General features: G+C 40.5%; 1 protein-coding gene across 1 annotated transcript in view; it reads left to right on the forward strand.

Moving 5' to 3' along the window:
* LOC138015581 (lipoyl synthase, mitochondrial-like) overlaps positions 1-8,430 on the forward strand; it is a 12,818-nt gene extending 4,388 nt beyond the window's left edge. The window contains exons 6-11 of the mRNA XM_068862661.1: positions 366-423; positions 1,153-1,281; positions 1,947-2,092; positions 4,781-4,851; positions 6,139-6,250; positions 7,341-8,430. Of these exons, the coding sequence (XP_068718762.1) occupies positions 366-423; positions 1,153-1,281; positions 1,947-2,092; positions 4,781-4,851; positions 6,139-6,250; positions 7,341-7,402 (578 nt within the window). The 3' untranslated portion in view covers positions 7,403-8,430. The remainder of the gene's footprint in view (positions 1-365; positions 424-1,152; positions 1,282-1,946; positions 2,093-4,780; positions 4,852-6,138; positions 6,251-7,340) is intronic.
* Positions 8,431-12,500: the final 4,070 nt, after the last annotated feature.

The raw sequence follows: 12,500 nt of genomic DNA on the forward strand, positions 1-12,500 counted from the left end.
ATCCTCATGCCAGTTGTGGCCCACTCGAGGCCAAAACCATTGCACTAGCGTGTGTTCAAAATATCCCACCAGCTACACAGGCTAAATAGGACCTTTCAGGAGGAGCGAAGGACTTGGCAACAAGCCAGTGGTGATAACTGATTGGGACTGAATACGTTTCTAGCATACATGTAAGCTCTTCTTCAAGTCAAAGATATGGCGAAGCATTGGCCATTTTCTCTTTTTACCATGGCAATTTGACCATTATCAACTCATTTGCCTAAACCAAATTCTGTGGTGAAACAGAGTACGTAAGGGCTGGTCATTTCTACTATAATATGATTACTTTTTTCTACTGTTACTAATATTTATGTTTTTGGCTTAAGATTTACCTGATGGTGGAGCAGGCCATTTTGCTGAGACAGTAACAGAAATAAAAAAGAGGTAACATAATACTGTATGTGGGAAGATAAAAATTACAGCTCTTACAAAGACTGCCTATTAATGCATACCGCCATGGAAAAGACTGAGAGAGACAAAATATGATCAGCTTACAAAGTACCTGACATAACAGCATAAGATTATTTTGTCCTAAAAGGACTCTAGGTTGGCTGTGTAGGAAATAATATTTAAATCAGTGAAATAACTCACTGAAAAGCTCCTTGCTCAATGGGTTTAAGGGCTGTATCGTAAGCCGAGGTGGCAGGTCCACATTCCATTGCAATTCAGGCCATAATTTAAGTTAACGGTTCTATAACTGACCTTACTGTATACTGTATACTGTATACTGTATACTGTATACTCACGTTTCTGATTGGTCAATGACGAATGCATAAATAGCTATAAATAGGTTATAGAGCGCAATACGGAAGTTGTCATGGAAACTTGGTGATTCATGGTCACTCGTAATGTTTTGAAAGTTCTCAATTTGCACTTGTGCCTATAAATCACGAAATGTACTCGCATTTTATTTCCTATACTTACTGACCATGAAAACAAGGTTGGCCAGATAATGATTTCATTGTTTTGGTATTTGGATCTTGATTTTTGGATAATCTGGCTAGTCGAGATTATGAGCATTCGACTTGGTGCCTTCCGCTAAATTGGTCCTTCATAATGGGCTTCGTATCTAAGATATGTTACTGATATGTGATATTTCCGTGTGCTTTCCAGAAGTCCCAGTATACTTGTTGAATGTCTGACTGGTGATTTCCGAGGTGATCTTACAGGTGTGGATGCTATTGTTAAATCAGGACTGGATGTGTACGCTCACAACGTGGAGACAGTTGATAGACTTCAGTTGTAAGTTTTAGTCCCAACGAATACCTCACCCGAAAGCAACGTTTCTTTTCTTCAGTTTAGCCAATCAAATTTTACCTACTGAATTTTGAAAGATGACGTCACACGCATAGCAACTTTATCGGGAAAATTCAGGACTAAACAACATGGCGGGTATAACGGTCTTCTTTATGAGCAAATTCATTGGCCATCGTTAGACAATTACTGGATTTGTGATTGGCCAGGACGTCTCGTAGGTCAAACTGTGGTAAAAGAACGTTGCATGCTTTTGGGTAAGCAGGCGTTTGTGTGGAGGAGATGACTACCCTCAAAACGACTGCGTGGTGGTGGGAATGAGGTCGCCAAAGAGCTGGCCGCCAGGTCATTTACTCAGCTAAAAGGGGACATAAGTTTTTTCACTTTCTGAGTTTATCTGTGGGACTATCAGAATCAACCCAAACCCCCGTGTAACTTAAGGGTGATTTGCATCTCTTTGCAAGTTAATTCATTACAAAAACAAGTAAGGCTTTGAGACATATGTGACCATATGTAGGACACTCAGCTCCCAAGGTACGGATATCAAGCAAGTCAACCACCACCACCACCACGACAGACCTTCTTTTACCGAGCTAAACCCTTGAAACCCTTACTAGATGACAGCGTTTGCAATGAATTTCTGTTTATTTAAGACTTGTTCGTGATCCAAGAGCAAACTACCAACAATCACTAGAAGTGCTTCGACATGTAAAAAGAATCCAACCCAAGATGATAACTAAGAGTTCTTTGATGCTGGGACTTGGCGAAAAGGATGAAGAAGTTCTGCAAGCGTTAAAAGGTGCATGACAACAATTATAAACTACTTTTCTTCTTTCTCTTGTTTCTTTTTTCAATTCAGAACAGTAGTTCAGAAAATTATAATCAAGTCTAAGGGAGCAGGGCTGGCGGAGCGGTGAGAACACTCGCCTCCCACCAATGTGGTTCGATTCTCAGACTCGCGGTCTTTATGTGGGTTGTGTTTGTTTATTCTCTACTCTGCTCCGAGATGTTTTTCTTCGGGTACTCCGGTTTTCCCCACGCCTCAAAAACCAACGTTTGATTTCATCTCTATGTGCAGTGTTCCCAATGGGCCAGGATTGGGTTGGATCGAGCATGAAATAGAGGCTTATGCGGGGAATCTTTTCACATGCCAACCTCGTCCCCAGAATCTCTCTTCTTCTCTTCCTTGGAGCGCTCCAAGGGAGGGAAGAAGAGGGACCCTGGGGACAAGGTAGTTCACATGTAAATTATTTCCTCTGCATCAGCCTCCATTTCATGGTAGATCCAGTCTAACTGTGAGAATACGAAACTGGCCTTTTGGCTGCCGCAGCGCTGGAAGATCTGACACTTGAATATCATCATCGTTGTCATCATGACTTTTCTAGCTCAATTAGTCAGTTCATGCAGGATGGCTCTTACATCGAGCCACCGTCAGGAGACTCTAAAGCTTGGGTCTTGAACGTTATGAGAAACGGCATTTTTCTTTCCTCTCCCAATAAACTTTCACCAAAAGAAATGCGACCCAGAATTAGAGGAAGGAGATAGAAAAGTGGTCTTTTTTCTGTATTTCTCATTGCAAAGTGGGTGGAAAATATCGATATCTACCCCGTCATCCAGCATTCGCAGCGTTTGACGGCACTTTTAAAGGCCCACCTTCAACCGACAGGCTTTTCGATCGTTTGTTTTTGTTATGGAAATTCGCATTGCTTATCGTGACGGTCTGATTGGATGAATTATTATTTCAGTTTTAGCGGGAAAGTGTTCCACGGCACGCAAAACAATCCATGATATTCGCATTCGATCATTGACGAACAAAATAGAGAAATACGACAAACAAGTTCAAATTCAAGTTCAAGTTTATTTTTTAGGAACATATTTAAGGTTAATGACATTTCCATGGCTTCATGAAAGCATCAGTACGAGGCAACTTTTTAAAGACATATTTTGGCATGACTCATGTCATCGTCGGCTTAAGGTCTGCAAAAAACACAGCCTCGCATTAAACTGACGGTGGCATGAGTCATGCCGAACTGACAAGTGTTTAAAAAGTTGCCTCGCAAGTCTTAAAATTTATTTTAAATTTAAGGTAACAACAGACGTGTAGTGTAATGACAGAAATGAAACAGTAACAAGACATGGAATTAAGATTAAATGAAAACTCATCAATTCAAAATCCGACGAAATTTGATTGCATTATAGGCAGTTAAAGAACAAACGTTATGTAGAGCGAAAAGTAATGATGAGCTGGGCTCATTGACCACCACCGCAAAAGTTAGTCTAAACTGCGATTGGAATTAGCCTAAGTGGTCTGCCTTCCGTCAGTTGAGATTTTTAATTCTATGTTTATTGGACTTTTGGGAGAAAATATTGCCCTTAAAAACATAAAATTGTACAGAAAATTCATTTAAACCATATCAGCATTACAAAAGCACAAATGGAAAGTTAACATGAATAACGAGACCATAAACAAAGAAATAACGTGTGACAATTAGAAAGATAGTGATTGAAGACCGTTCAAGCTAGAATGGGCAAATCTAGTGGATGATTGCAATGAAATACTACGGCAACATACTATAAGTTTATTCAGATAAAATTGAAGTATGGTGGATAGTTAAAGAATGAAACAATTACGCATGCAGTTGTTAAGGTGTTACGAAGATGCAAAAAATAAAGAAAAGAAAAAACAGGGGCACCCAACGAGAATATAGTTCAAAACCACTTAAACATAGCATTGTTAAACTTATTTTAGTATTTAAACGTTAGATATAGGCATATTTTTATCCCCTAAAAAATTTTCATCTGTTCGGATTTCCTAGCTAAAAGTCTAGTGATCCGAAAATTATAGGGATCAAAACGTACCTTTTCGAAAATGTTAGCCAGAAAAAAGGCTCCCGAAAATTCTAGGTGACCTTTTTAGGGTAAAAATCCGTTAAAAATGAGCAATTATACCATTTTTCAGATGTTCGAAAATCCTAGGAGAGGCAGGAAAGCAAGAAATTTTACAACAAATGTTCCGAAAATTATAAATCTCAAATCGTCTTCCGAACAGATATTTTCCGAAAATTGACGTTGGGTGCCCCTGAAAAAATAGAGTTATTGGTAACAGGAGTACGCAAAGAATAGGCCTTATTCGCGGGGTGGCGGCCATATTGGCCATAGACAATAGATTTCGTACCATTGAGCCTCGAGTTGAAATGTTTGGGAACGAGTTCCGGTTGGGCAAAACAAAAGTTTCCAATCCCTCGGGACTCAACACGTCCCTAATGTGATTAAGGCCCATTCTGAAGGAAACCGGTAAATGTCCGATATGTGAAGGAGCCTAACCCTTCAAGTATTGCCCAAGAAAAGTGAAGTTTTAGTTTATTTTCAAATGTGTTTGCAGAATTAAGAGTATGGCGTGATTTTTAGTGGAAAGAGGCGCATATACATGTAAAGTTATATCTAAATGTGTAAAATTGGTGTTTAACCTCATCTTTTGGTTGAATAGATCTCCGTGATGCCAACGTAGATTGTGTGACATTAGGACAGTACATGCAACCAACGAGACTCCATCTCAAGGTAATGCTAACCTCGGCGAAAATAAGAATTTTAGCTTGCTGAAGGCGTTAAATTGGAATAGAAGCCTTAGAGATCGAGCTTCTTTACCTCCTTCGCAGACTCTGTTTTGCTCGTCACAAAATCTTGCTATGTGTTGCGTGACAATCCTAAAATGTTTTCTTGAGTCTTGAAGCTTTTGGAACTTAGCGAATAAAAACAATTTACGCATGAATTTGAGTATGATTTGTAGGTTTATCCGTTGATCTGTAAAAAAAGCCTTAGCAAATCGAGTTCTGAGGGTGCTTCTTGATTGACTTTGATAAACTCAGCAGTGCTGTAATCTCAAACACCTGTTTTCAACTGTTAATGTTTTCCATATGTCTTCCTTAATTTCTGTTTTCTTTCATTATTCCCTTTGTGCTTTTTCCATAGAGGGTTGTGGCATTCTTTTGATGATGTTATTGAACTGCATGTGATACTAACATATTTTTAGTGATGAAATGGTGTATGAAATGAATCATATATGAACTGCGGATATGAAATCAAGTGAAGCTATGATCTTCCCAGTTATGAGAGCAATTTTTGCAATTGCGTAGAGAAGCCTGAAAATTTCAGGACTTCAACGGGGTTTGAACCCGTGACCTCGCGATTCCGGTGCGACGCTCTCATGGTCCCGTGAGGAAATCCTCAGGCTTCTCTACGCAATTGCAAAAACTGCTCTCATAACTGCGAAGATCATAGCTTCACTTGATATTTTTAGTGTTGGGTTTGTTATTGTCTTTATCACATACGAGGCAAAATTACTGAATGCTGATTGGCTGAGACGGAGGGCATTTTTTCTTAATCACGAGGACACTTTTGGTAATCAAGAGGGCATGATTATTTGTTCCTGATTGGTTAACAGTTGCTTATCCACAGCAAGCAAAGTTACAAGAGAATCTTCTTCCAAATTCGGACTCTTTTTGTCCACATATCAAATACATTTTAAGCGCTATTTCTGTAGACAGCAACGATTTATTGAATTGTACTTTAAACGAATGAAAGCGTGTTAAGATGATTGTCATTTGTCGCAGCATTGAGAACTTCCCTCTATAATTTTACACGTTATGTGATAAACATGTAATTGCAATATGCCCTAGTTCAATTAAGGATTAATTTCGCTTGTATTTTCAGAGTTTTTCAAATTGCGCTCGTCGCTTCGCGACTCTTGCAATTTTGTTAAAACACGCGTGAAATTAATCCTTAATTGGCCTTGGGCCCATGTGTTTAAATATACTAACTGTCTTCCTTCGTTTTTCATTCGTGCAGGTTACGGAGTATATAACTCCTGAAAAGTTTAAACATTGGGAGACTGTTGGAAATGAACTCGGCTTTGCTTACACGGCTAGCGGACCGCTCGTTCGTTCGTCGTACAAAGCCGGTGAGTGTAGCTGAATTTCTTATTTTCCCGCTATCACCCACTTGAAGTGCCGATGAAGTGAAAGTTTAAGACCTTTTAAATGATGAAGAATTAGAATACTCTCTTTCGTTCCAGAGATATTCAAGTTTTTGTTAAAAAATTGAGGACGTCACAAACATTACAAATGACTATAATAAATCACAAAATTGAGGTATTGGATAGGGGTTGTTGAAACTTGGGAGCAGTAATCTCTATCAAGTAAGACACAAAGTGATACCCTCTGTTGTTGCCATGCCAACCATTTTTTTGCTGCTGGGTCTATTTAACGCAGGATTTATTTTGTCGTTTATTGTCGTAATAAGACGTGTTGACTCTCGGTAAGCTTATGCAGAGATGTAAAGCATTGTGGGCAGCACATGGGTTTGACGTCTGACCATCTGCCTGTACTTATCTGTTCAAAATCCAAGATCTTTGGTTCATCGCAGAGAGGAACTGGAAACGAGAGTGTTGCCATGGCAACATCTTAATGGGTGTCTCTTTGTACCTTTATATCTGATGTACATTACTGGTACCCTGTCATTCTTTTGAGCAGAAGCTTCTTTACAAGAGCATCATGATTTTACTTCTGCGTCTCAGGTATCCTAACAAATAAAAACTGACAAAGTAAAATTAAGTTTAAAGTAAGCCATGCATTTCGGCACTGAAATAATGTCACGAAACTCACTAGCTTCAGAATTGTTCTATTTCTCTTGCTGAATAGCCGAACCGTAAAAATTCTACTCCGGTGATTCTCCGATGTCTAAATCACTCGACTGCAAAAAGATAAAAGATAATTTAGCGGTTTCACTTGTTAAAATCACCCGGTAAACCACACGACGATCAGGCTAACGGTGATGTCTCTTGTTTTCAACAGAAATAGTTGACCAATTATAAAAATAATTGACCAATTGGAATACGCTATTCGAAATTCAAAACAATAACAAACGATGGCGTTGCGTCTAGGGTGAAAATGGGCCTTTAACTTCATGTTAACTTACATCAACGTTTCTTATGACACGTTTGTCCGTTCTCCAAAAAATTGACAAACAATTATATATATTTTTTTCCACAGGGGAATTCTTCTTGACAAACTTATTAAAAGTTCGGAGTGGAAGCGAGGCAAGGGATGTATGAAAGCTGGAAATAGTAGCGATTAATGTGGTGGAGCAACAACCAGATGCGAAATTCTTGGAACACTTGAAATCGCTGCTAGCTACAACTTGGGAAGTACAGTTCCCTTCAGGCTTTTCGTTCAAACAGTCGGGACATTCTTTGGTATAATCTTTTTTTTTTTTTTTTTCATAATGGAGTGAGGAGAAGTGGAAAGCCAAAGATTTTGAAGAACTAATGAAAAAGTCAAATTAGGTACAGTAAGGCAAGATCACGTCGACCTTATTGTGTCTGCTGGTTGGCATGCGCCCGCGATTTCAATAAATCGTGCGAAAGCTGTTTAGGATAGATAACGAGCAGTCCCTCCTTCTCCGCTTAGTTAGTCGAGCGCGAGATAGGCACGAGAAAAAATGGGCGTGCGAAATGTGGAGCGGGGCCATTTTTCTCGACTAACGAAGTGACGAAAGAGGAATTGCTCGTAGTCTATGTTTAGAAAGTTTGCCTGTCCTTTCCAGCTGAAGCGAAACGAAAACAGATTTAACGTTTTTGCAATTCTTGCCTCGAGGCGTTTTGTCCCGTTCCCAACACATAGAATTACACGTTTTTTGTAAATACTCAATTACCAATGGTTTTTCAAGATGGCGACTGTTTGCTTGGAATGAAATCAATTGAATCTATTTTTACTGCATTCATAACTCAATTTGAAAAAAAAGTAATACAAGTAATTCAGCCACCAGTGGGAAAGGATACCCTGAGGAGGGATTGTAGAAAAGAACAATCAAGCTAATCCTTCCGTTATTAATTAAATTGTTTTTCGGACACTGAACTTTTCATCTAAAAGAACTGGTTAAGGGCGGTAATCTCCTTTCAGTAAAATCCTTGCTCAGGATCAGTCGATCAAAAAAGACTTTAGGGAAGACACATACCGCCGATCCATTGGCTCGTTGTAAGGGGGCGCAGTGACAAATCAGATCTGCCATCGAATATCCATGGCGCTATTATTTAGTTTTGTTCTTTATTTTTCATGTAAATAAAGGAGGAGGCGTAGCTCAGTTGGTTAGCGCGCGGCTTTCGGAGCAAGAGGTCCCCAGTTCGATCCTCGGTGACTTTAACGTCTGTTTCGACGTTCCTCTGATCCGTGTAGCTATAGCTTTAAATACCCGTAAATGAAGGCACCGTGCACCGTAAATGGGGCACCGTCGGCCTTCATTGATACCAGCCCGGTCGTAGCTGAAGGAACTACCGACGTTTACCTTTACCTTTACAAATTTTCTCGGTAAAGCCTTCGCATTCACTTTGAAAATGAAACTCTGAAATGGTACGCTCTCGAAGGGCTAGGTTCTCATTGCGTTCGACGAACGAGAACGCAATCTTGTCAGTCTTGCGTGATGCATATGTGCCTGGGTATCGATCGTGATGCCATACAATAGACCGTTTTAGAATTCTCACGGCTGGACTGGATCTACAGCATGAAATGGAGGCTAAGTAAATTAACTTCCCGCAGTCGCCTCCATTTCATGCTAGATCCAGTCCAACCGTTAGAATACGAAACTGGCCCATTTCAGCGTTTGGACGCCATCTTTGGCACGCATTGCCTCGATGTCATGTAATTATCAATCTATAGTACCTCGACACTAGGTTCACATCGCAAACCTGGACGCTACAGTGTATTACCGTCTCATATTTTGCGCGTCCTCTTGACCAAATATGGAAAAATGGCGTAATAGTGGAATAATAAGATAGCTTATTTGATTTTTCTGCATTCTGCGTGGGGTTCCCTTTTTGAGCGTCACAGTGAAGTGGCTCTCTCTTTGCCGGAAGTGCATGGATAGATTTTTCTCTGTCTACCCATTCCAAGGAAGGGAAGAAGAGAGACCCTGGGGACGAGAGTTGTACTTGTTTTAAACGGGAGCCTCGGCAACGTCCACTTATCTCTCAAGATGGTGATGTCATTTTAATTTATTAAAAATAGAGCCTATTCTTGTAAATCGAGCCTCAGATATGATTTCCCGGTCATCGATCATCTCCATTCATCAACATGACGTCTTGTCACTAACAGAGTTATCGATAACACTTGGTTTGTTTTTAATCATCCTACAGACTTTCGAAATCGGTTTAACTTCGTGGGGTTGACAAAAACTACCATGTTGTTTGATAAGGGTGATTCACACTGTTGTATTCGCACAGTTGTCTGTGTGATATCCGTCCTCATTTTTACCGCGTTTGTTGTCAGAATGGAGCTGAAAATGTCGCTTTTCGAGAAGAGATTACACAGGCTCGAAGAACAGAAAGTAAACTGCTGTCATAAAGGTAACATTGCTGTCATTTTTCTTCCATTTCATTCCAGGTATGGAGCTGAAATTGTAACTAGGGAATAGGCCATTTTCCGAGTTCATGTCTGCCTCCTCTTCAAAGCGCGTCTAAGTGCCAAGTTTTTCTTATGAAAATTAGTTTTCATTCATATGTAAAGTAGAACTAATTACCATCACAAAAACTTCGCACTTAGACTCGCTAGGAAGAGGACGTAGACATGAACTCGGAAATGGCCTATTGCCATTCGTTTTGTGAGCAGCAGAAACCAATATGATACTTCAGGGAATGAAGGGGAGAGTTGTGTTGTAGTAGCCTAGTCAATAGGCCATTTCCGAGTTCATGTGCGCCTCCTCTTCATCAAAGCGTGTCTAAGTGCGAAGTTATTGTGATGGTAATTAGTTCTAATTTACATATGAATGAAACCTAATTTTCATAAGAAAAACCTCGCACTTAGACTCGCTTTGAAGAGGAGGCAGACATGAACTCGGAAATGGCCTATTTCAATGTGAACTCAAGGACTTTTAAGTGGATAAACAACACCCCACTGCGTTAATATGAACGAGTAAACTAGTAATCCTATGTTCCCGTTGGGTAAAGTCTGAAAAATAGTTGAAGGCCCATTGATTTTACCAACACCACAACCTATGTGTTGAGATCCCATTAAAATTCTCGAAATTGAATGAGTGGCGTATGTGGGTGTGACAACCAATTCTTTTCGTTGTAAACTCATTCCCCGTAGTTCACGTCTGATATCTCTCGTGTGCTCATGCCAATATAAAAAGAATTCAGCAAATATTTCACGGCTTCTTTTGGTACCACAGACGTAAAGGCCACCAGTTAAGATCGTTTTCACGCAATTACATGTGTTCGTGGCGCTCTTGGCAGATGGACCCTTGTTGATCTGGTTTAATAATGAAGTCATTCCTATCGTGTGATCATGGCTGTGTGATTACAGATCAATTTTATCCTGACTTTTATTGAGATGAAATTGAAAAAAAATAAGTTTCCTAGGAGTGGAATTACAATTTGACACAAGTTCTGAAACTTTCTTGTTTTTTTTTTTTAACATGTTGACACTAACCGGAAACGTTAGCTACCGTGTTAAGCCGTAATGAAATAATTGTTATACTCAAAATGTTCTTGAAGCTTCCCACCTAACAGATCGAGAAGCAAATGAATACAGCTGTCCAGATGAGGTGATCGATGGAAAAAACCCGCAAAATTGCCCGCGGCAATCCCGGGAAATCGGCGATAGTTTTCAACTATAGCTTTTTGATTCCGCCGCTTTTAGTAACGAAAAGCGCAAGCATAAACGGAAGCACAAGAGATTCGTGTCGAGTGAAAACGAACCATAACGCAAAGCACAAGCACACGACGCAGAGACAACGGTTCATTAGTTCCATGTTTTCTTTTACAACGCGGCGCTCCGAGTAGAATCTGGAACGGGTCTGTTTCATTGAGCGAACATCACAGCTTGCGTTGTGCTTGCGTAACGTCCCGTTTCCACACATATTGACCTACGTGCTTGCGCATGTGCTTATGCTTGCTTCAAACCCGTTTTACGGTGAAATAAGCGCTCTTGTGCTTGCGTGAAATTGTTACCTTACTGGGATCACATTATGTACAAATTTTGCAATTTTATACCCAGCTAATCTCCTCCGCTCAACTTTAATCTCACGCCGGTTTAAATTTAAACTGTATCAAATCCGGACGAGAGGTTTTTGTTTTAACGCGTTTTCTGGGCCAGTAACTTCGTTCTTTTTTCCACCCGCCTTCCCCCACTTCTTATCCTGCACCCATCACACTGAGCAAGATTCCTGCATTCACTCTGCAGTCAATTACAAACGACTTTTATTCTTATAGAAATGAGATCAAACAAATTACCCGGAGACCGCAGAATTCGATCGCTGTCAAACCGAAATTCAATAACGCCTGAAATTCAAGAAGAAATAGCAAACTCTGTCATCTACGCGATCAAAACGTTCTGTGTCTCTGAAGACAACTCAAAAATGTGCATGAAAGGCGACCCTGGAGAGGCAGGAGCTCAGGGAGTGAAGGGTGATCAAGGTCCTCGAGGGCCCAAAGGAGACCCAGGAATACCCGGCCAACAAGGACCACAAGGAATCACGGAAATGAAGGGCCAGAAGGGAGAAAAGTGTACAGGCTGTGGAAAAGATGTGTTGAGTGAACAACCAGATACTCGAATAGTTCAGAAAACGGTAATCAGCGCACCAGGGATTCTTGTGGCACCTTCTGTACAGACGGTATCAGAGAACAAGACGGCCAAATTCACTTGTTCCACACGTGGGTATAACTCAGCCGGGGTGAAGTGGAGAAGGCTCGGAAAGGCATTGCCGGGAGAGAGGGCTTTTGTAGAGTTTGGAGTGTTGAAGATTAAGCGAGTGGCTTTGTCTGATAGCGGCTTATACATGTGCACTGTGATAGGACCGTCGGGAGTAGCTCAGGTGACGGTTAGACTGCGAGTTCAAGGTAAGTTTATTAGAAGAAACTAGATGCCAATCAAGCATGCACATCACGTTTTACCGTGCACATTAATGTGTACTCGTAAACAGCTGTTTTGATCGTCGCACTGTAGATTGGCTTCTAGTGCATAATGTACTATAAGATCAATTGACTAGAAAAGAGGTAGTGTTATTTTAAAAGGGAAACAACATATGAACAAGCTGCAAGTAAACTCACCAAAAGTAATCTGATAGGTGAGCCGACCCCTCCTTATATGCCAATGTGACCAGTATCACGTGACCATATCGTGGGCTCAAGTTTGGAGCTCATCGACGTCAGCTGACCA

Source organism: Montipora capricornis, chromosome 9 (genome assembly GCF_036669925.1).
Source record: "Montipora capricornis isolate CH-2021 chromosome 9, ASM3666992v2, whole genome shotgun sequence".
Taxonomy (NCBI): Eukaryota; Metazoa; Cnidaria; class Anthozoa; order Scleractinia; family Acroporidae; genus Montipora; species Montipora capricornis.